The sequence below is a fragment of the Balaenoptera borealis genome, assembly GCF_965194805.1.
Source record: "Balaenoptera borealis genome assembly, chromosome: 1".
NCBI classification, from domain to species: Eukaryota; Metazoa; Chordata; class Mammalia; order Artiodactyla; family Balaenopteridae; genus Balaenoptera; species Balaenoptera borealis.
In genome coordinates this window covers 11,053,549-11,078,739 of record NC_138860.1, presented here as the reverse complement: position 1 = coordinate 11,078,739, position 25,191 = coordinate 11,053,549, and the positions used below count along the sequence as shown (strand labels likewise).

At 36.2% G+C, this 25,191-nt stretch overlaps 1 protein-coding gene across 1 annotated transcript in view; it reads right to left on the bottom strand.

The window, feature by feature from the left end:
- Positions 1-20,531: 20,531 nt before the first annotated feature.
- The window catches only part of LOC309606276 (uncharacterized protein), a gene marked incomplete at its 5' end in the record, with an annotated part of 266,365 nt that continues 261,705 nt past the window's right edge, over positions 20,532-25,191 (bottom strand). The window contains one exon of the mRNA XM_082343157.1: positions 20,532-25,171. Coding sequence (XP_082199283.1) covers positions 25,141-25,171 — 31 coding nt within the window. The 3' untranslated portion in view covers positions 20,532-25,140. The remainder of the gene's footprint in view (positions 25,172-25,191) is intronic.

The following is a 25,191-nucleotide window of genomic DNA, read 5'->3' as shown; positions in this document are numbered from 1 at the left end:
CAGTCCCTGTAGAGTGCTCTGCTTTTTTCAGTCTGTGTCTTTACATTTCATTTCTCCAGGTTTCTATTGATTATATTCCCTAGCTCAGAGATCCTTCCCTCAACCATGTCCAGTACACTAATAAGCCCATTAAGGCCATTCTTGATTTCTGTTACAATAGCTTTGAAATCTAGCATTTCTCTTTGGTTCTTAGGATTTCCATCTGTCTGCTTACACTGCCTGTCTGTTCTTGAATGCTGTCTACTTTACCTACTAGAGTCCTTAGTATATTCATCATAAGTATTTTATATTCTTGGTCTGATACTTTCAACAACCCTGGAGTATCTGTTTTTTCTCTTCAAATTGTGTTTTTGCTTTTTGGTATATGTTTTAATTTTTTCTTGATAGGACTACATGATGTACTGGGTAAAGGAACTGCTGTAAATAGGCCTTGATAGTGCGGTGGTGAGGTGTGGGGGGAAAGGGAAGCATTCTATAGTCTTTAATTAGGTCTCACTCTTTTAGTTAGTAAGCTTGTGCCTCTGGACTGAATTTCACAAGAATTTCTCATGTTTTTTTCTCCTTCTTTAGGTGGGACAGAACGGCTAGAGTGGCCCTAGAGCTGGGTATTTTCCTTCCCCTGCTCAGTTAGGTTTGAAAATACCCCATCACTTCAGGCTCTGGTTAACTTTTTACAAGGCAGGTCTTGTTAAGAAGAAAGGGTGCTCTGGTGTATTTCAAAATGCTTGCTTTTCCCCTACCCGTGCCAGAAACCTGAGGGGATTTTTCTGTGATACTGTGGGAGTGCGGTTAAGGTTCTGGCGGTAAATCTTACACTACTGTGGGGTCCCCTACAACTGGGCCTCCCTGTAGCCTCTGCTCTCCGAGCTGTCCACACCGAACCTCCAGCAATTCTTCAAGCAGAGGTCAGGGTTTGCTCTCCTGGCACAGGGCTTATTCTCCTGGTAGTTTCTGTTCAAGAAAGCTGGGGCTCCCTGTATTCGCCTGTCAGTCTCTCCGAATCGTCAGTCTCTCCAACCTTGGGGGCAGTGGTTTTCCCCATTCTCTCCTGTCTCAAGGATCCAAGAAGAGTTGTTGATTTTCAATCTGCTCAGCTTTTTACTTGTTAGTAGGACAGAGTGGTGACTTCTGGGTTCCTTACATGTGGAACCTGATCGTTATTATTATTTTTTTAAGACAATTTTTTTTTTAACTTGGGGGAATGTACAAATGGCAGAACTTGCTGGTCCAGACTCATTTAAACTATTCCAGAGTGAGGATGCCCATATTTGTACATCTCCTCCAGGTGAAAAGAGATAAATTCATATCGCACTATGAAATGCAGTAATTCAGCTGTTATTAGAGCTGTTAATGGATTATAATAAAACTGTCTGCCCCTTGAATGCAGCACAGGCACTAATACATTATAACAGTTCACTTTCATTAAGAGACAAATTGACATTAACTTGGTAAATTTTGTCAACATTCTATACTTATTTCTAATTTCCAGATATTATTATCTGTATTAAAATGCTCACTCCACTCAAAGGGCAGCAAGTCCTACCTTGAAAGAGTTACTCATGCATTTAAATCTGTTCTGTTGATTGTCTACCCATAATTCTGAGCAATTATCTAACTCTGCTAGCCATAATTATATAACTATGTCAAGTTCACTTTTTTCAACAAGAGAAGTATTGCATATTAGGCTTCTATAGGAAATCAGTCTGTATGTATCTCTATATAGTATCTCTATAGCCATCTTGGTTTGAATACCAGCTTTATTGCTTAAAAGTTATATATCTTTGGGCAATTTGTTTAACTTCTATAAGCTTTAATTCCATCACCTTTATAATGGCAATTGTAATAACAGCATGTACTTCATCGGTTATTACGAAGCTCAATGAGATAATGCAATTAAAATATTAACGTGTTTAGCAATGTTTCTTCATATAGGAAGAACTTGATAAAGTCACTGCTTTTATTAAAAATATATAGAATATAATAAACTGTTATTAATAAATGTATATACATTTATTAACAATATACCACTAAGGAGATTTTACTTCTTACCCAAGAAGTAGGAAATTATTGTAAGCATTTATTCAAGTGGTTGAAATAGTAAACATATTTGCATTTTCAGATCACTTCGAGATATTTGAGAATTGATGATATTGAAAGATTAATGTCAATTAGACAAGTGGGAAACAGAAATACACAAACACAGAAGAGTAATGATTAAAAAAAAAAAAGAAGAACGTAGATGTAACGGGGATAAAGTTGATTGTCTCCAAAAGCAAGGTCTGTGTTTAAAATGAGCCTGCTTGGTTTTCTTTGTGGCACGTATCATGCATCTTTTAGTAAGAAATAACAATTCAGAGAAGTCTATACTATTTTACAGCCTCTGAAGGTAAATCTGTCATTGCCCAACATTATGTTTCTGTGTCCTATCTAACTTCACTGTCATTGATTGAAATTCCTCCCCAAATTCTGCAGACAGTTGTTGCCATCAATAAATTTCCGAAATGCTTACTTTATACTTACTCTTTTCCTTTGACTTAATGATAAACTTAGGAAGAGTCTGTTATGGAATGTTAGGCAAAATCCATTTTATGTCAGATGCCATGAAGAACTTTCCCACCATAAATACTACAAAGGATAGCATGTAAATTCATACACTTGGAGGGGTTGTTCAAACAGAAAATAAAAGATAAGTCGTTAGAGGTATAATTAAAATAATTCATCTTCCATACAATAAAGATGCATTTTAAACTTAGATAAAGAACTAAATACTAATTAACAGGATATTAGTCTGATATTATTTACTGATTCAAATGTACCAACATAATATGATTTTGTCTAAAGATACACGGCCAGAACAATTTTGTATATATTGTTTTTAACCTATCAAAAAAGCTCTGAAATCTAAATAAGTAAATTAAAAACTCTGCAGAGACAATGAAAGAGAAACTTAAAAAGAGAGATAAGAAAGAGAACTAATTATTATTGACCATATGGTTTTGACAGTTGTTATGCCAGGTATTTTATTTATTTTTTCTCAGTCCTCAAAACACGTCTACCAGGTAGGAAACATTATTCAGATTGGTCGCATAACACAATTTGTAAATGGCAGAGACAGCATTTAAACTCAATTATCTCTGACTCTACAACCTATGTGAAAAAAGTAGAAACGATGGGTAGTAGAGGTAGGTACTATTATTATTTTTTTCTGTATGTCACATACTAATAGACATGTAGACACAGTATTAGAATAATAAAAAGAAAAAGTAACTTGTGAGAGACCAAAAATATTTTACAAACACTAAATCCCACTAAGGATGTCATAGGACCATGTGTATATTAGCTTTAAATCATCTTACAGATTTGTTTTGATTGGCAGAGTCTATAGACGTTACTCAGGAGCTACATTAAAAGTACAATTATCTTAATGTGATTTTCTTCAATCTCAATGCGGTTTATGCATGAAAATATCTAACCCTAATAACCTTTTCTTCTCTATATTCATATTTATGTAGATCTTAGAAGAATAATGAAGAGGGTAAAATATTCAGGTCAGGAGAAGGAAGAATAAATTATGTTTAAGATAATAGGTTTTTGAATTAGACATACCTGTCCTTTACTCCTAGCTCTGCTGAGATTAAGTGTGATCCTCTAAAATGATTTTCCTGTCTTGTTTACTCATCTGTGCAATACACTAATATTATTGCCACTTTAAATTTGTTATGAGGATTAAATGAATAAAAAGAATACAACACAGTGACTAATAAATTAGTAAATACACAATACATCGAACCCAGTTTTTGGATATTTGACTGCTGACAGCTTTCATGCTCCATCCCTCCTTCTTCCCCTTCGGCTATTATCTGGGTCGGCTTACGAGATAGTGGGTTGCTCCCCCTTTTGGCTCAAGCATAGGTTCAAAAACACAAGCCCCTGCTCAGACACAAAATCCCTCCCCCCCGGCCCCTAACCACAAGCCAATTTCCTTTCCTTCTCAAGTCATTTTCAGGGCAACTTGGTAAGTCTCCCAGCTAACTTCATTAGGTAACTAATAAATCTTTTCATACGGTATTGTGTGTGTGGCTCCATCAGCCTCAAGCTCCAAATTAAATTTTGGGTGGAGGTCTCTCTCACCTCTGCAGAATGGCAACAACAGAGGTGTAGGTTTATATGTATTTCTATTAAATTTTAGTTATATCTTATCCATTCATTTATTAATTTACACACTCCACCAATCTTGTGGAGAATCTACTCTTTGTAGATACTGACCTAACCCTCCATTTGCCATGGTTAAGAAAAAAAAAGAAGCAGCACATCTTCTGTCCTCATGGAATGCACAGGTTAGTAAGTAGATAATATAAATAACAAAATTACAGAAAAATATTTAATTAGAGACTGTAAGATGGACTAGCAAAAATGTAAGATGTTGGTGGGGGGGAGGGATAAATTAGGAGTATGGGATTAACAGAAACTACTATATATAAAATAGACAAGCAACAAGGATTTACTGTATAACACAGAGAACTATATTCAGTATCTTTTAATAACCTATAATGGAAAACAATCTGAAAAAATATATATGTAACTGAATCACTCTGCTGTACACATGAAACTAACACAATATTGTAAATCAATTATACTTCAATGAAAAATATATATATATAAGATGTTATTAGATTTTATTATTAAAGGAAATTTACTGCTCTAAGGATGCCAGAGAAGGATTTTTCTCAGCAAGTAAACGTTTAATTTAAGACATGAATGATTAGTAGCAGTTAGTTTCACAAGGTCTGTGGATCTATGGTTAGTGACAGGAGGAGGAGGAAAGGCATTTCCAACAGAAAGAGCAGCATAAATAAAGATCCGGATGGGGGTTGTGGTGGGTGAGACGATTATCTTTAAGATTTCATTAAAAGGTTCCTGAAAGTCTAGTGTGGTTCTGATGTAGTGTGCAAGTGTGCAAGCAGCACATAGAAAACAGGAACAGAAGAATAGATATGTGTCTGATCAGGAGGGTCCTCTCAATAAACATATAACTAGTAACTTATTTTTAAAGTGTGCACATTTAGGAAGATATGTGAAATTGGCAATGAAATGGCGTGTGGGCACACACCACAAAGACATATATAAGGTTAGAGTTCATTTTGATTTGTTAGTTTGTTTTCTTTTCTTTTTTTTAAATTTTCTTTTAAGGCATGCTCGAAAGGAGAAGAAATTTTATTTTAGAAAAGCAGCTCTGATTTCTTTGCATTCCTTACTATTAAAAATTAACATTCTCCAAGAAAAAGAAGATAATTTTTAAACTTCCAATTTAATCTAGGAAGATGTGAAAAATTATTTTTTATGGAAATGACATATTGAGGAAAAAATAATGAATTCCAAATGTAGTGGGAAAAATAAAATAAAATAAATGGAAGCTGATTTGATATAGATGTCTGCTCTGCTTGACAGCGATTCAGGTTCAGATCACAATGAAACTAAGGAGACACAAATAGCTTCATCTAACACCAACTAGAATACAAGACATACAAGACAGTGTGCAGAGCACAAGCGTGGTCAGGTTCTCACGACTCCCAGGAATATCATCCAATATTCCCACTTGATAATTTGGAATTACATGGTCAAATTAGAATAGAAACTGAATGACTTCAGCTATTTTATATTCCCATGACTGAAGATAAAGAGACAACAGATAGGTAAACAGCTAATGATCAGGTGGTCGGCAGCCTCTAAAACGGCTCTCAATAATCACCGACTCCTATTCATGCCCTTGTGTAATCCACCCCCTTGCATGTGAGTACTGATTCACTAGTAAGGAATAAATTATAAGAAAAATGGTAATAAAAAACTAACTTCTTTCATGCTCTCCCTCTTTTGCTCTCACTTGCTCTGACAGAATCCATCTTTCATGTTTAGCTGCTGAAAGAGTGAAGAACTGAATTCTTCCAACAATCATGTTTGATTTTGGAAGAAAATTTTCCCTTAGTTGAATCTTGAAATATGTACATTCACAGTCAACATCTTGATTGCATCCTTGTGGCAGATATTGAGCCTAAAGACTAAGCTAAGCATTACCTAAATTTCTGATCCGCTGAGAAACTGAGAATTTACAAGTGTTTACTGTTTTAAGACATTAATTTATTACTTGGCAACAGAAAAATAATTTACAACATAATTTTGATATGAAAAGCCAGATCATTGTAATAAACGCTGACAGGTGAAGCGATTAGACATAAAAACATCCTGAACTATTATTTTCCATGGAAGGAAGTCCCTAGTAGGTATTTTTTCTTAACATTGATAGAGTTATATTGTTCTATTGTTTCTGGTATATTTAGCAATGAGGGAGAGTGAAAAGTGTTCCAATCACTTGATTATGTTGTTTTATATTTGTCATTTTTATCTGTTATTTTTAAGAATTTACTTTTAATATTACTAGGCTATATATGGATGTGAATTTGATATATATTTTAGGTTGGAACTAAAATCTCATGTCATTCTTCAATTCTGGAAATTTCTCACCACTTAAAATTTTAATTACTTGATCTCAGTTATTTATTATATTCATTGGCTATGACAATACTTGTGTGTATATTTGGTTATTAAAAATTGTGCTTCATATATATTAACTTCTCTTTCATAATTTTATTTTATCTCATTATAGCTAATCCTGATTTCCTCAGACCTAACCTTCCATTCACTAATTCTGTCTCCAACTGTGTATACCATATACCATATTTTTAAGTTTATCTAGTTATAATTTACATATTGTAAATTTAACTTCTTTAAAGCATACAATTCAATGCTTTTTAGTATATGTACAGAGTTCTGTAACCATCACCATGATCTAATGTTAAAACGTTTACATTACCATAAAAAGAAACCTCATGTCCATCAGACTTCACTCTACATCACCACCACTAGCCCAAGGCAACTAAACTATTTACTGTCCCTATAGATTTGCCTAGTGTCTACATTTCATATAAATGATATAATACAATATGTGGTCTTCTTTCTTTTACATAACGTGTTCAAGATTCATCCATGTTGTAGCATGTTTCTGCATTCTTTTTAATCACCAAATAATATTCCATTGTAAAGACACACAATATTTTCCTACACATTCACCAGTTGACAGACAGGTAGGCTACTACAAATAATGCTGCTATAAACATTTATGTTCATGTTTTTGTGTGGACACGCTTTCATTTCTCTTGGGTATCTTCCTAACAATGGAAAGGCTGGGTCGTGTGATTACTCTGTGTTTAACGTTCTGAAGAAGTACTTTCCTAAGTGGCTGTGCCATTTTACATTCCCACCAGCAACGAACTAAGGCTCCAATTTCTCTGCATCCACATCAACACGTTATAGAAAATTATAAAAAAATCAAAAAATTATGTGGGTGTGAAGTGGTATTTCATGTTGGTTTTGCTCTTCATTCCTCTAATGACTAATGATGTTGAGCACCTTTTTAATGTTTTTATTGAACATTTATATATACCCTTTGGATAAATGTCTATTCAAATCATTTGCTCATTTTCAATTGAGTTATTTGCTGTGTTACTATTTATTTGCAAGTGTTCTTTAAATACTATGGATATGCATCTCTTCTTAGATATAGGCTTTCAAATATTTTTTCCCATTCTCTAGGCTGGTACTCTCTGCAGTACGTAAGTTTTAAATTTGATGAAGTCTAATTATCTATTTTGTTATATTTTCACTTGTGCTTTTTGTGTCCTATCTAAGAAACTATTGCCTAACTCCAGTTCACAAAGATTTACTCCTATGTTTTGTCTAAGAGTTTCTTTTTGTTGTTTTGTTTTGTTTTTTTAACATCTTTATTGGAGTATAATTGCTTTACAATGGTGCGTTAGTTTCTGCTGTATAACAAAGTGAATCAGCTATACATATACATATATCCCCATATCTCCTCTCTTTTGCGTCTCCCTCCCACCCTCCCTATCCCACCCCTCTAGGTGGTCACAAAGCACAGAGCTGATCTCCCTGTGCTATGTGGCTGCTTCCCACTAGCTATCTATTTTACATTTGGTAGTGTATATATGTCCATGCCACTCTCTCACTTTGTCCCAGCTTACCTTTCCCCCTCCCAGTGTCCTCAAGTCCATTCTCTACATCTGCATCTTTATTCCTGTCCTGCCACTAGGTTCTTCAGACCCTTTTTTTTTTTTTTTTTTTAGATCCCATATATATGTGTTAGCATACAGTATTTGTTTTTCTCTTTCTGACTTACTTCACTCTGCATGACAGTCTCTAGGTCCATCCACCTCACTACAAATAACTCAATTTCGTTTCTTTTTATGGCTGAGTAATATTCCATTGTACATATGTGCCACATCTTCTTTATCCATTCATCCAAGAGTTTTACAGTTTTATATTTTAAATTTGGGCCTATGATCCATTTTGCAAGTTTTGTGTGTATGTGTGTGTATAAAATGCATGTGTGTCTATCTGTCTGTCACAGAACCATTTGTCAAAAAGACTTTTCTCTTCTCACTGAACTGTGTGGTCAACATTGTCAAAAATCAACAACCAAAAATGTGAGTTTATTTCTAAACTCCCAATACGTTGGGCCACACATACTGATGACTATAGCTTTTTAGTAAGATTTGAAATCTCTACCATAATATTTAACCTCCATGCTAAAATTTTCTATTATTATTATTATAAATACTATATATTATTTAAATTAAAATTTTATTTCCAGTATTTTTAAATATACATCTCTTATTATTTTAAAGTCCAAATTTGCTCTATTTTTTCCATATGTCCATTATTGTATTTTCTCTTTCACTGAGTATGTTTCACTTCTTTTCCTGAATTGTACTTCAACAGATGCCTAATTTTTTTTTTCTGTATATACTTATATGTGTAATTTATATTGTATGGATTCCTTAATCATGCTTGGTTTGTGAAATACTTCTTATCTGGCAGTTGGTTCTATTATGATCTTATGGAAATCACTGGTTCTAATCTTTACCTCCTTGGTATTATAAATGTGGGCACTTCATCCAGAATCTGGAATAAAAAGTATTGGTTATAGCAAGGCATGCATGGTTCTCTTTCAGGTTATGATCCGCAGCATTTGAGGAGATATTGTTTAGTATTCCATCATCAACATGTCACAAGTTTGCAGCTTTTATATTCAGTTGCAGAGATGCAGGTACCTGCTTTACATGTTGCCTTGATTCATTAGTTCTGCAGACTATAAAACCCCAAGCCATATATCATGTGTGTTTCCCTGGGGCTCACACTTTTTAACTCATTTTTTTCATTTCTCACATCATAATACTTTCTTGATTTCAATATTAACAATGCATTATTGTGATTTGTGTTTATTAAAATTGTTTATTAAATTTATTACTGTGATTTAAGTTTATTAAAATTAACCAATATTCATATAATTAAAGATGAACTTCAGTAAAAGTTTAAATAAATGGATATTATTTACATGCCATTATTTGTTAAAGACAAAAAATAACTGAATAACTTTTTCTCTTGTTAGATTATTTTAGACGTGAAATAAGCAGTCACTGGCTTTTTTTTCCTTTCTGTTTCTCTTTTGTCTAATTAATGAAATTTGAAAATGGACTTTTTAACTTTCAGGATAACAGTGTGTTTGTGTTTGTGTGTGTGTTTTAAATTGACTTCTAAATATAGTTCTCATTACTGTGGGAGTGCAAGAAAGAATAGGGGGGCTTCCCTGGTGGCGCAGTGGTTGAGAATCCGCCTGCCAATGCAGGGGACACGGGTTCGAGCCCTGGTCTGGGAAGATCCCACATGCCGCGGAACAACTAAGCCCGTGTGCCACAACTACTGAGCCTGTGCGTCTGGAGCCTGTGCTCTGCAACAAGAGAGGCCGCGACAGTGAGAGGCCCGCACACCGCGATGAAGAGTGGCCCCCGCTCGCCGCAACTGGAGAAAACCCTCGCACAGAAACGAAGACCCAACACAGCCCAAAATAAATAAATAAATAAATAAATAAATAATAAAAATAAAGGAATTCCTTTAAAAAAAACAAAAAAAGAAAGAAAGAATAGGGATGATTATGGGACACAGTTTCTTCTGTGAGACGCATATCAATCTTGCTCTTTAAGAGGAAAAATCAGATGTAAAGATAGCTGGACAGTATAAGAAACCTGACAAATTATTTTAAAGTTAGTTACAGGTATTGTAGATAAGTTAGAGGGGATGCTTATTTTTGATAGTGTCCTCAATTGGATACATTTTCTGTTATCCAGTTTTCTTTCTCTGTTTACAATATTTTTATTTTATGGAAATTGCAAGATATACATTAAATTTATAGCACAGAAACAGGTGTAGGCCACAAGGATCATCAGTTACTCCAAGCAGCAGGGCTGTCTAGCTCAAAACTCTAAGACTAAGCCAAGGGAGGATAATTTAACTTTACAAAGCAGAACAAAGCCTTGGGGAGAAAGAGTATTTTGCTGAGAAAGCAAAATCATGTAAGACTATAGGTGGCCATTTATTCAGACTTGTTCAGAAAACCAAGTAGTAGCTTTTCCTAGCTTAGTGGACACTAGCTTATCCCTGTTTGACACCATGTATCTCAACTGATGCTCCAGCACATCTCCGTACCCTCCCTACCACCTGCTCTGTTTTTCTGGTCTCACACCATCATGACCCCTAGATTTAGGCTCATTGGCAAGGGCCACCAATAAACTCACATTGAGCTCTACAGCTTCTGCTGCTTCAGGTAATTAATGGCACAATGATGCCATTTCCTACATGTCATAGATCATGTGTCTTGGCTCACCTGATGCAAGTTCCCCAAGGCATGAAATTATGTGCAATTATTTTTTTTATGCCCCTTGAGAACTAATGTGGTAGTCTGCAAATAAGTTATTTCATCAAATAGTTGATAATTGAGTGCATAGGCTTCCTTTTCAGAGAAAATAGTAGAGGTCTTATATTTAGAATCTAAAGAGGAAGTAGCTATTTTTGCCATGTGGATGAAGCCCATTATCATACCTACATTAAATCATTGATTTTTCTTTTTTTTCTGGTGTGTTTAATTTCATTTTCCAATTTTTGATGCTGGAATATAGAAATACAACTAATTTTTTTAAAATAGACCATAAATTAAATAACCTTGCTACAATTGTTAGTTTTAGTAGATGTTTCATAGACCTCAAGATTTCTACAGATGTGCTTGTGTCATCTGTGAATAAAGAAAGTTTTACTTCTTCCTCTCAAACATGTATGCCATTTTTTTTTCCTTTTATTAACTTACTGTATTGTCTGGATCCTCCTGAAAAATGTTGAATAGAAATGGTGAGAGGAGACATTTTTGCCTTTTTCCTGCACGAAGGGAGAACATTTCACTTTTTCATCATTAAAAATGACTTTGGTTGTAGGACTTTCACAGATAAACTTTTTTCAGGTTGAAGAAATTCCATTCTATTCCCTTTTTTTGAAGATAGCTTTTTTTTAATATGAAAACGTGTTGAATTTTTAAATGCCTTTTCTGCGTCTATTAATATGGTCATATGGTTACTTTAGTGTATTACACATTGAATTATTTTGATTGACTTTAAAATGTGAAAACGAGCTTATGTTTTTTGCATAAACTTATTGGTCATGAGGTATTACTAGTTTATTTATTGCTGAAATCAGTATGACAACATTGTATAAATCATTTTTGTGCCTATGTTATTGAGGCATACTGATACAAATTTTACTTGTAATGTCTTTCTTTGGTATTGGAATCTGGAAAATGCTAGCCCCATGAAATGCATATGGAAGTCCTTTCTCCTCCATATTTAAAAGAATTTATGTAGCACTGAAAATATATCTTCTTTAAATACTTGACAGAATTCAACATTGAAGATATCTGCACCTACAGTTTTCTTTGGGTAATGTTTTTATATTTAAAATTCTATCTCTTTAGTATATACAGGACTGTTCAAATTCCCTAACAGCTGTATTCAGCTGGTGGCTTGCTTGGGGTTGATTGATCTATTATATCTCACTCACATGTTTGTGGCCATAGCTGGCATGTTTGAAATGGCTGGGCTCTCTCTTCAAGTGATCTGTTATCTTAGGTTTCTTCATAGCATGATGATCTCAGAATTTCAACAGAATGATAGCAAAAGCTTTAAAGTGTTTTAATATTTAGAATCAAGTCACACAATCCCATATCTGTGCATTCATTTAGGGAAAAGCATGTCATAAGACCTAACCACATTTAAGGAGAGGAAAAATAGACTCTACCCCTTGATGGGGGGGTGAGGGGTGGTCTGCAAAGAATGTGGCTGTGTTTTTTACCACTGCATTCTCTCTGATCACAATTTTTAATTTATATGTAAAATTAATTCAAATCTTACCAAAACTCACAAAAGACTCTAATAATTATGGTATCTGGCTCAAAGCTAGGATCTTGTGGGTTGCATTTGGCCTGAATACCGAGAAGGCCCTCTTAATGGCTCATCTTGACTCCTAGTGTTAAGAAATAGAAAGACAATTTATATTCCCCTTACTTCACCATAGTCATTTCCACTATGAGAAGAAAAGAAAGCGCATAATGTCCACTGATGGTAGCTGCCCTGAAATCCAGTCAGTCACATGCCACCAGTTCTCTGATTCTGGGTGCAGCGACTATCCCTTGATTAGTTATAATTCTGCTGTCTGAGTGTGGTTTCATAACAATCTATTTTCTCTGCTCTCGGTTCTACCCTTGGAAATGTCTTTCCTGTACAATGAAAAATGGCCCATGTTTACATTTGAAAATCTCACTAAGACTGCTTCCTGCCTCTAGAAAATAGAGGCCCTTTTAGTTAAATCTGATTCATTTCTCTTAATAAGTTTGTGTTTTTCTTAGAAATGTGACTGTGGTTTACTGCATGACCCTTAAAGCCACATTCATAATTCTTCTCAGCATAGACCTGTGGCTGCTTTGGGTAGAGTGTCAGATTGCTGTGGGACAACGTCCTTATGAGTCTTAGAACCACTTGTGTCTAGCTGAGAGGGTTCCAAGCATCATCTTAACTTTTTCTGAGATATTTACAAAAGTCTTACAGTCATACCCTTAATTTGATCTTCACCTTAAGGCTGTTTTATACAACACTTGAATCTTTTGCTAGCTGGAGAGCCTGGGCATTAGGATAGTTTGGTTTTACAGCAGATCATGCTCTTGTCTCAACACATTCTCTAAATTCTGCGTGTTAACTAAACAGTTTCTTTCTTTGTGTTCACATCTTTCTTTCCATATTTTACCATATGCAAGTAAAGGAAAAAGCCAGTTGCCATTTTCAGCATTCTACCTGGAAATCATCTTAATCAGATTCACAACTTCATTGGGATGGGCTCTATCTTTCAAGTTATCAGGCAATCTGGTTCTGCCACTGCACAATACTCATTAGCTTTTTCAGCCTCTAATTGCAATTTCTTTTTTCCTTAAGCATCCCCTCACCACCCTTTCAGATTCCTGTGACACCTGATGCCAACACCAGTTGGTTTAATTTTTTTTTTTAATGGCAGCTTCTCGTGTAATAAATCACCCCATACCTGATGGCTCAAAACAACAATATGTTATTATTTATTACAATTTAATGGGTTGGCTAGGCAGTTCTTCCACTGCTTCTTTTTGCTGTACATTGAAGGCATCTATCTCATTTGCTGAGTCTCTTCAATTTGGAAATGCTCAGTCACCATTACTCCAAATATTCCTTCTGAGCACCTCTCTATCCTCTCGTGGGACTAAAATTTCTCACATATTAGACATCCTGACCAGGTACTACGTATCTCCTTCAGTGTTTTCTTTTCCCCCCGATTCTTTTTCTCTTGTACTCTGTCCTCTGTCTTCATTGCCTCAAATTCAGTATTCTGTTGTGTTCTGTCTGTTGTCCATCTAATTAATTGGCAATATTGTCCTTCAGATGTACAGTGCTGCTTTTATATTTTTATAGATTCAAATTGGTGTTAAAATTCTACATTTTTTACCTCTATATTTTCTTTCTCTTTTTTAAACTCTAATCATAAATATATTGTCTGCTTTACTAACCCCAATACTTTGATGATGTCTGGGTATGCTTTTACTGTTAAGTGTTTTTATACTAAGCTCAGATCTACCTTTCTTTTCACGTTATATTGGTTTTTTTGTTTGTTTCTTTGTTTGTTTTTTTAAATCAGTCATCAATTTTATACACATCACTGTACACATGTCAATCCCAATCGCCCGATTCAGCACACCACCATCCCCACCCCACTGCAGTTTTCCCCCCTTGGTGTCCATACGTTTGTTCTCTACATCTGTGTCTCAACTTCTGCCCTGCAACCCAATTCATCTGTACAATTTTTCTAGGTTCCACATACATGCGTTAATATATGATATTTGTTTTTCTCTTTCTGACTTATTTCACTCTGTATGACAGTCTCTAGATCCATCCATGTCTCAACAAATGACTCAATTTCGTTCCTTTTTATGGCTGAGTAATATTCCATTGTATATATGTACCATTACTTCTTTATCCATTCGTCTGTCGATGGGCATTTAGGTTGCTTCCATGACCTGGCTATTGTAAATAGTGCTGCAATGAACATTGGAGTGCATGTGTCTTTTTGAATTATGGTTTTCTCTGGGTATATGCCCAGTAGTGGGATTGCTGGGTCATATAGTAATTCTATTTTTAGTTTTTTAAGGAACCTCCATATTGCCCTCCAAAGCAGCTGTATCAATTTACATTCCCACCAATAGTGCAAGAGGGCTCCCTTTTCGCCACACCCTCTCCAGCATTTGTTGTCTGTAGATTTTCTGATGATGCCCATTCTAACTGGTGTGAGGTGATACCTCATTGTAGTTTTGATTTGCATTTCTCTAATAATTAGTGATGTTGAGCATCTTTTCATGTGCTTCGTGGCCGTCTCTATGTCTTCTTTGGAGAAATGTCTATTTAGGTTTTCTGCCCATTTTTGGATTGGGTTTTTTGTTTCTTTAATATTGAGCTGAATGAGCTGTTTATATATTTTGGAGATTAATCCTTTGTCTGTTGAATCGTTTGCAAATATTTTCTCCCATTCTGAGGGTTGTCTTTTTGTCTTGTTTATGGTTTCCTTTGCTGTGCAAAAGCTTTGAAGTTTCATTAGGTCCCATTTGTTTATTTTTGCTGCATACAGGTCTTTTGTCTCCCTAAGTAGGATTATTCCTAGGTATTTTATTCTTTTTGTTGCAATGGTAAATGGGAGGGTTTCCATAATTTCTCTTTCAGATTTTTCATCATTAGTGTATAGGAATGCAAGAGATTTCTGTGCATTAATTTTGTACCCTGCAACTTTACCAAATTCATTAATTAGCTCTAGTAGTTTTCTGGTGGCATCTTTAGGATTCTCTATGTATAGTATCATGTCATCTGCAAACAGTGACAGTTTTACTTCTTCTTTTCCAATTTGTATTCCTTTTATTTCTTTTTCTTCTCTGATTGCCATGGCTAGGACTTCCAAAACTATGTTGAATAATAGTGGTGAGAGTGGACGTCCTTGTCTCATTCCTGATCTTAAAGGAAATGTTTTCAGTTTTTCACTGTTGAGAATGATGTTTGCTGTGGGTTTGTCGTATATGGCCTTTATTATGTTGAGGTAGGTTCCCTCTATGCCCACTTTCTGGAGAGTTTTTATCATAAATGGGTGTTGAATTTTGTCAAAAGCTTTTTCTGAATCTATTGAGATGATCATATAGTTTTTATTCTTCAATTTGTTAATATGGTGTATCACATTGATTGATTTGCGTATATTGAAGAATCCTTGCATCCCTGGGATAAATCCCACTTGATCGTGGTGTATGATCCTTTTAATGTGTTGTTGGATTCTGTATGCTAGTATTTTGTTGAGGATTTTTGCATCTATATTCATCAGTGATATTGGTCTGTAATTTTCTTTTTTTGTAGTGTCTTTGTCTGGTTTTGGTATCAGGGTGATGGTGGCCTCATAGAATGAATTTGGGAGTGTTCCTTCCTCTGCAATTTTTTGGAAGAGTTTGAGAAGGATGGGTGTTAGCTCTTCTCTAAATGTTTGATAGAATTCACCTGTGAAGCCATCTGGTCCTGGACTTTTGTTTGTTGGAAGATTTTTAATCACAGTTTCAATTTCATTACTTGTGATTGGTCTGTTCATATTTTCTGTTTCTTCCTGGTTCAGTCTTGGGAGGTTATACCTTTCTAAGAATTTGTCCATTTCTTCCAGGTTGTCCATTTTATTAGCATAGAGTTGCTTGTAGTAGTCTCTTAGGATGCTTTGTATTTCTGCAGTGTCTGTTGTAACTTCTCCTTTTTCATTTCTGATTTTATTGATTTGAGTCCTCTCCCTCTTTTTCTTGATGAGTCTGGCTAATGGCTTATCAATTTTGTTAATCTTCTCAAAGAACCAGATTTTAGTTTTATTGATCTTTGCTACTGTTTTCTTTGTTTCTATTTCATTTATTTCCGCTCTGCTCTTTATGATTTCTTTCCTTCTGCTAACTTTGGGTTTTGTTTGTTCTTCTTTCTCTAATTTCTTTAGGTGTAAGGTTAGATTGTTTACTTGAGATTTTTCTTGTTTCTTTAGGTAGGCTTGTATAGCTATAAACTTCCCTCTTAGAATTGCTTTTGCTGCATCCCATAGGTTTTGGGTCGTCGTGTTTTCATTGTCATTTGTCTCTAGGTATTTTTTGATTTCCTCTTTGATTTCTTCAGTGATCTCTTGGTTATTTAGTAACGTATTGTTTAACCTCCATGTGTTTGTGTTTCTTACGTTTTTTTCCCTGTAATTCATTTCTAATCTCATAGTGTTGTGGTCAGAAAAGATGCTTGATATGATTTCAATTTTCGTAAATTTACTGAGGCTTGATTTGTGACCCAAGATGTGATCTATCCTGGAGAATGTTCCGTGCGCACTTGAGAAGAAAGTGTAATCTGCTGTTTTTGGATGGAATGTCCTATAAATATCAATTAAATCTATCTGGTCTATTGTGTCATTAAAAGTTTCTGTTTCCTTATTTATTTTCATTTTGGATGATCTGTCCATTGGTGTAAGTGAGGTGTTAAAGTCCCCCACTATTACTGTGTTACTGTCGATTTCCTCTTTTATAGCTGTTAGCAGTTGCCTTATGTATTGAGGTGCTCCTATGTTGGGTGCATATATATTTATAATTGTTACATCTTCTTCTTGGATTGTTCCCTTGATCATTATGTAGTGTCCTTCCTTGTCTCTTGTAACATTCTTTATTTTAAAGTCTATTTTATCTGATATGAGTATAGCTACTTCAGCTTTCTTTTGATTTCCATTTGCATGGAATATCTTTTTCCATGCCCTCACTTTCAGTCTGTATGTGTCCCTAGGTCTAAAGTGGGTCTCTTGTAGACAGCATATATATGGGTCTTGTTTTTGTATCCATTCAGCAAGCCTGTGTCTTTTGGTTGGAGCATTTAATCCATTCACGTTTAAGGTAATTATCGACATGTATGTTCCTATGACCATTTTCTTAATTGTTTTGGGTTTGTTTTTGTAGGTCCTTTTCTTCTCTTGTGTTTCCCACTTAGAGAAGTTCCTTTAGCATTTGTTGTAGAGCTATCTTGGTGGTGTTGAATTCTCTTAGCTTTTGCTTGTCTGTAAAGCTTTTGATTTCTCCATCAAATCTAAATGAGATCCTTGCCGGGTAGAGTAATTTTGGTTGTAGGTTCTTCCCTTTCATCACTTTAAGTATATCATGCCACTCCTTTCTGGCTTGTAGAGTTTCTGCTGAGAAATCAGCTGTTAACCTTATGGGAGTTCCCTTGTATGTTATTTGTCATTTTTCCCTTGCTGCTTTCAATAATTTTTCTTTGTCTTTAATTTTTGCCACTTTGATTACTATGTGTCTCGGCGTGTTTCTCCTTGGGTTTATCCTGTATGGGACTCTCTGCGCTTCCTGGACTTGGGTGGCTATTTCCTTTCCCATGTTAGGGAAGTTTTCAACTATAATCTCTTCAAATATTTTCTCTGGTCCTTTCTCTCTCTCTTCTCCTTCTGGGACCCCTATAATGCGAATGTTGTTGCGTTTAATGTTGTCCCAGAGGTCTCTTAGGCTGTCTTCATTTCTTTTCATTCTTTTTTCTTTAGTCTGTTCCACAGCAGTGAATTCCACCATTCTGTCTTCCAGGTCACTTATCCGTTCTTCTGCCTCAGTTATTCTGCTATTGATTCCTTCTAGTGTAGTTTTCATTTCAGTTATTGTATTGGTCATCTCTGTTTGTTTGTTCTTTAATTCTTCTAGGTCTTTGTTAATCATTTCTTGCATCTTCTCAATCTTTGCTTCCATTCTTATTCCGAGGTCCTGGATCATCTTCATTATCATTATTCTGAATTCTTTTTCTGGAAGGTTGCCTATCTCCACTTCATTTAGTTGTTTTTCTGGGGTTTTTTCTTGTTCCTTCATCTGGTATATAGCCCTCTGCCTTTTCATCTTGTCTATCTTTCTGTGAATGTGGTTTTTGTTCCACAGGCTGCAGGATTGTAGTTTTCCTTGCTTCTGCTGTCTGCCCTCTGGTGGTTGAGGCTATCTAAGAGGCTTGATGGGAGGCTCTGGTGGTGGGTGGAGCTGACTGTTGCTGTGGCTGTCACAGCTCAGTAAAACTTTAATCCACTTGACTGTTGATGGGTGGGGCTGGGTTCCCTCTTTGTTGGTTGTTTTGCCTGAGGCAACCCAACACTGGAGCCTACCTGGGCTCTTTGGTGGGACTAATGACAGACTCTGGGAGGGCTCACGCCAAGGAGTACTTCCCAGAACTTCTGCTGCCAGTGTCCTTGTCCCCACGGTGAAACAGAGCCACTCCCCGCCTCTGCAGGAGACCTTCCAACACTAGCAGGTAGGTCTGGTTCAGTTTCCCCCAGGGTCACTGCTCCTTCCCCTGGGTCCCAATGCGCACACTATTTTGTGTGCGCCCTCCACGAGTGGGGTCTCTGTTTCCCCCAGTCCTGTTGAAGTCCTGCAATCAATTCCTACTAGGCTTCAAAGTCTGATTCTCTATGAATTCCTCCTCCCGTTGCCGGACCCCCAGGTTGGGAAGTGTGACATGGTGCTCAGAACCTTCACTCCAGTGGGTGGACTTCTGTGGTATAAGTGTTCGCCAGTCTGTGAGTCACCCACCCACCAGTTATGGGATTTGATTTTACTCCGATTGCACCCCTCCTACCGTCTCATTGTGGCTTCTCCTTTGTCTTTGGATGTGGGGTATCTTTTTTGGTGAGTTCCAGTGTCTTCCTGTCGATGATTGTCCAGCAGCTAGTTGTGATTCTGGTGTTCTTGCAAGAGGGAGCGAGAGCACGTCCTTCTACTCTGCCATCTTCGTTCCTCTCTCTATATTATTATTGTATATTGGCTCTTGTAGATGATCATTGTAGTTTTGTTTTTTTTTAATTATGTCACATTGCTCTAAAACTTACTTTTTTTTTAAAGCAAGTAGGTAAATTACTTGCAGATCACCTTGACACTGTCAAGTCTTGGTGGTGTTTGTTAATCTTTGCTGATGTAGGTCTGTTTTAGTTTTGCCCGTAGTCATGGGATGCAGCCTTTGTTTCTAAGATACGCTTCTTCTGTTGGTTAATTTGTGTGTCGACTTGACTGAGCCACGGCATATCCAAAATTTGGTTAAAAATCATTTCTGGGTGTGTCCTTGAGGGTCTTTCTGGATAAGATTAACATCTGAATCAGTAGATTGAGTAAAGTGGATTGTCCTCCCCTGTGTGAGTGAGCCTCATCCAATCCACTGAAGGCCTGAATATTACAGGCTGAGTAAGTAAGAATTCTTCCTCTCCGTAAGTCTTCAACCTAGGCTATCAGCATCCTCCTGCCTTCTGTCTCAGACTGAAATTTACACCATTTGTTTTCCTGACTCTCAGGCCTTTGATTCAGGCTGGAACTAAACCATCAGCTCTTCTGGGTCTGCAACTTTCTGGCTACAGATGTTGAGGCTTCTTACCCTCCATAATCACATAAGCCAATTTCTTATAGTAAATCTCTTTATATTTATTATATATCCTATTGGTTCTGTTTACTTGGAGAACCCAGACTAATAGAGTATTTGTATCCCAGCCATGTCCATTTTAGTGCCTACATTGAAGACACATAGTTCTCATCTTGTACACCTCATGTTGGTTGAGCTCAAAGCCCAATTTTGTCTCTCAATCACCAGGAGGACTCTGAAATCTCTTACTGGCTCTCTAGCTTCACAAACAAGCATTCTGAAATAAGTCTTTTGGAGCACTGAACATGTATGGAACTGAGAGAAATAATAATGTAGATTTTGAGGGATTTCTTTTTTGCTGCTATATTCGCTCTAGAAACTTGCACTCAGCAATTCAAACCATGATTATATTCTCCACCCAGAGAGAGCTGCCCTCTGCTTTTCCATGATTTCCCTGTGCCACTGTTTGGAAATACGCCTGAAAAACTGGGATTTCCAGATTGAAACTGATTACTATTTAGCTAGATTACTAAACGAATATATGAATCTTTTTTTTTTTTTTTTTATGAATCTTTTTATACTCTACATTTTTGTCAATAATCAAATTAACAAGTCTATGAAGACTTTTTGTTGTAAAGTGAAGAATTTGGTCTCAACCAAAAAGAAAAGGTCTAGGCTTGGTCCCATGTCCTGGGAGGTAACCTCTAAACCCTTGGAATTTCCCCACTGATAGGAGTGTCTATTATTTATGGATCACACCTGATAGTGATAGGAGGTGGCTCATGGTAGGCTCCCCAACTATGTAATGTCATTTCAACCTCTACTAAGTTGGGGAGCTGGAGACTGAGTTCAACCAAATGGCAAATCAACCAATCAACCATGACTATGTAGTGAAAATTCAGTAAAAACTCTGGACCTCAAAGGTTGAATGAGGGACTTCCCTGGTGGTTCAGTAGTTAAGACTCCGTGGTCCCAATGCAGGGGGTCAAGTTCGATCGCTGGTCAGGGAACTAGATCTCACATGCTGCAACTAAGATCCCACATACCGCAACCAAAGGAGCCTGCGTGTCACAGCTAAAGATCCCAAATACTGCAACTAAAGATCTCACATACCGCAATGAAGACCCGGAACAGCCAAATAAATAAATAAATAAATACTTAAAATAAAATAAAAAAAAGATTGAATGAACTTCCCTGGTTGGCAGTACTCTGTGTATGTAGTCACACAGTATGTCTAGTGGTAGATAATGGTGTCCATGACTCCATGGAAGAGGATGACCAGAAGCTCCATGTTTGGTCCTTTCCTAGTCTCTTCCCTTTGCATTTCTTATTTTGGCTGGTTCTAATTTGTGCCTTTTCTCCGTAATGAATGTATCCACAAAAATAAGGTTTCAGTAAGTACTGTGAATCTTTATAGCAAATTATGAAATCTCAGTGTGGTTTTGGGAAACCCCTAAATTTGCTTTTGCTTTGAAAAGTCTTGAACAGACTCAGCAGTTTGGCTAATGCCAGGTAATGAGTCAGAATAATGTGGCAGCAAAATATTACCAATTGCAGATCTTGAATTCTATATGCAGAGAAATTATCCCTCAAAAGTGAAGGAAAAATGAAGACTCTCTAAGACATACAAGAACTGAAAGAAATCACTAACAGACCTGCCCTGTGAGAAATGTTAAAAGAAGTTCCTTAGGGAGAAGAAAAATAATCGAGGTCAGAAACTTGGATCTACATAATGAAAGAAAGAATATTGGAGAAGGAATAAATGAAGGTAAAATATAATATTTTATTTCCCTTATTCTCAATTGATCTAAACTATAACTGTTTAAAGTGACAATAGTAACAAGCTATTGGGTAATTGTAGTTTATAAATAAGTAAAATGAATGACAGCAATGTCACAAAAGACAGGAGGAAGGAGTTAGAAATATTCTGCTACAAAGTATCTGCACTACACATAAAGTGGTATAGTATTACTGGAAGGTAGACTTAGCTTAGTTATAAATGTAGATTTCAAACCACTAAAGATAACCACTAAATTTTTTTTAGTGTATAATTGTTGTCCTAAGAGAGGAGATTAAAAAAAATCAAATAAAGCCTCATTTAAATCCAAAGAAGAGAAGAGAAAAACAAAGAGTAATTGCAATGATTCGAATACTTTTAAAAACATGGTAGATATTAATCCCAATGTATCTGAAGTCTCTTCAAATGTTAATGATCTATATACATCAATTAAAAGACATCAATTTTTAGAAAAGATAAAGACACAACTATATATTTTCTATAATAAAGTCATTTCAAATATAAAAACACAAACAAGTTATAAGTAAAGAGATAGAGGAAGATATGCCATGCTAATGCTTATGAAAAGAGATCTGGAATAGCTATATTCAAATTTTTATGATAAATTGAATCATAAAAAATAATGTTCTGAAAAAAGAAAGAAAGAGGCACAAATGGTTTCACTGATGAATTCTACCAAACACTTATGGAAAAAATGATATCGGTTTCCTACAATCTCTTCCAGGATCTATAGCAGAGGGAAATGTTACAAACTCATTCTTTGAAACCACCATTATCCTAACACTAAAATCAGGTAAAGACATTGCAATAAAGGAAAACTACAGACCAATATATCTCATGAACACAGATGCAAAAATCAATGAAATATTAGCACACAGAATCCAACAATGTATATGAAAAATTATATATGATGACTAAGTGGGATTTATTCTAGGTATGAAAGGCTAGTTGAAAATTTGAAAATCAAATAATGTAATCCACCTTATTGACAAGATAAAGAAAAATCATATAATCATGTCAATTGATACCAAAAAGCATTTGACAAAATCCAATAACTTCATAATAAAAAATAAAAATTCTCAGCCAAGATTAGAGAAATTCCTCAAGTTAATAAAGAGCATATATAATAAAAACTATAGCTAATATCCTAATTAATCTTAGTAACTGGGTGTTTTCAGCCTAATATTGGGAACAAGGCAAGGATGCCCTTTCACCACTTCTAATAAACATCATACTGGAACAAGAAAAGGAAATAAATGATATCATTTGGAAAGGAAGAAATAAAACACTTTTACTCTCAGATGTATAAAAAAGAGACAACAGGCCCAAAATAGAGTCACTTGTGCTAAGCCCTACATCAGCAAACCAAGACTTAATACCTAACCTAACTGCTGTCTCAAACCCCCATCTAACCTTTAAGCAGTCAACCTGGAATTACCTTGTCAGCCCCATGGAGGTAATCTGCCCAATAGGTCTTTCTGTTCCCCTTAGGTGGGCAACCTTGCCTATAACAATGCATTTTTTGCTAATAATTTTCTTTTTTCTGTCCCATTTCTGCCTTTAAAAAACTTTTCTACAGCTCAATGGAGCTCCTTTCTATTCATTTCTAGATAGGATACTGCCTGATTAATGAATTGTTTAATAAAGCCGATTAGATCTGTAAAATTTACTCAGATGAAATTTTGTTATTTAATAGATTTGGTAGCAGTGGTGGGACTGAGGCAGACTTCTGACAGCATTCAGGGTCAACAAGAAAGACAGGCATGGTGACTGTGAACCCTTTGAATGCACTGTCTTTCTCACCCTCTCTGAAGGTCATGGGTAAGTTCTCTCTTGGTTCTGACTTCGCGTTCTTTGGGTCAAGCTCCTGATCTGATTGGCTTTCCAGTTCACAGTTCCCCATTTATGTGGAGCCCCTAGTCTGCAGTCCCCATTTGTCGAGGTCTAATGGTTCAGCCCTTTCCCCCAGTCCCAAGTACCACAGTCATTGCTTCTGATACATTCAGGGCATTCTATTTGTCTGTCTGCAGTAACTTCTAAACCCCAGCTCTTGGTTCTGTCTGCAGATCCCACACTGGGAACTTTTGACAGTTTTATCTGCAGTTTGCCCTCTGTTTGTAATTCTTCCCCAGATTCCACGTTAGGAATTGCTGGTAGCAGCTGTAGTTCTCTGTTATTTGGAATCAGTCTGAAGTCTCTATTATTTTGTGTCTACTGGCTCAAGTCTTTCCCCAACCTCCAGTTTGCTGGTTATTACTGGTTTGTTAATGTGTACGTTTAAATAAACTATTGATAACAAGGGTCTCAGAAGCCAAAAAGCTGTCAAAAACAAATTGGTGGCCATGGATCAAGCATTTAGGAGCTTTTTTGAGCATTAGGCACCTAACTCAAAGATTCCCTTATCAGGAAAAGTTGGTCACTGAGCAGGTTCCATTGACAGTAAGTCACCCACCAACCTCAAGTGCAATGAGGTACTCTATAAAACATCACACCATTTTCAATCTAGCAGCACATCCCTTTTATGTATTACTTTGGCTTTGAGAGACCCAAAGGCTTAACTAAAATAAATAATAATAAAAGTGGAATCCTTAAAATCCAGCATTAAGTGCCATCTTCTGGCACACCTGCTTATTTTATATCTAAGAACTGCAGCCCCAGAAGCTGTAGACATATACAAAGATGAAAAAATCTTATACAAACAACCTAGAATTACAATGGCCACTATGGGGAGCCTTCCAACTAGACAAGATCATTCATTTCAGAAATGCACTTGAAATGAGGGCTACTATATCAAACAAGCAGAATGGGATACCTATTTTTATTGGTATACAGAAACTTCCAAAAGACTTCAAAATTCCAAAATAGCTTCATTGACAAACTTGTGGCAAAAGGCTAATGACAATTTAAAGACACAAGGCCATAAACAAAGTCTGCCAAACGATTAGCCTTACAGCTACAAAAGTTTCAAGGCCAGAGACCTCAAAACAATACCCAAGTCTCCCCCATTACACCCACCTAACAATCCATCATCAAAATGCTGGCCCAGAAATTGATGTCTCATTTGTAACCAACTGGGACTCTGGAAAAGAGATTGTCTTCAAATGGCCTATGCAAATTTTTCAACATCAACTCCACACGCCCATCTCTACATTCAAAGGAGGGCCCCCAAATAGTCCCCTCCAGAGCTGATTAGTCTCCGAGGGATTTTCTGGTAAATGGCTATATTATTCTGCTCAATAGCCAAGGGGAAACTAAAAATAAAATTAATAAAACCCCTTGTCAAATTCTAGTAAATAGAGCTACCCTCTCCAAATCAGACCCCACTCAGAACCTGCAGGTGGGACCCTGGAAAAACTGGCAGAAGTCAACAAAGTGTAAGAATTCTTACCAGGGTCAGGATTCCCGAAACTCTGTCTGTAGTGTCCTGTTGAGAGAGGAAAATAA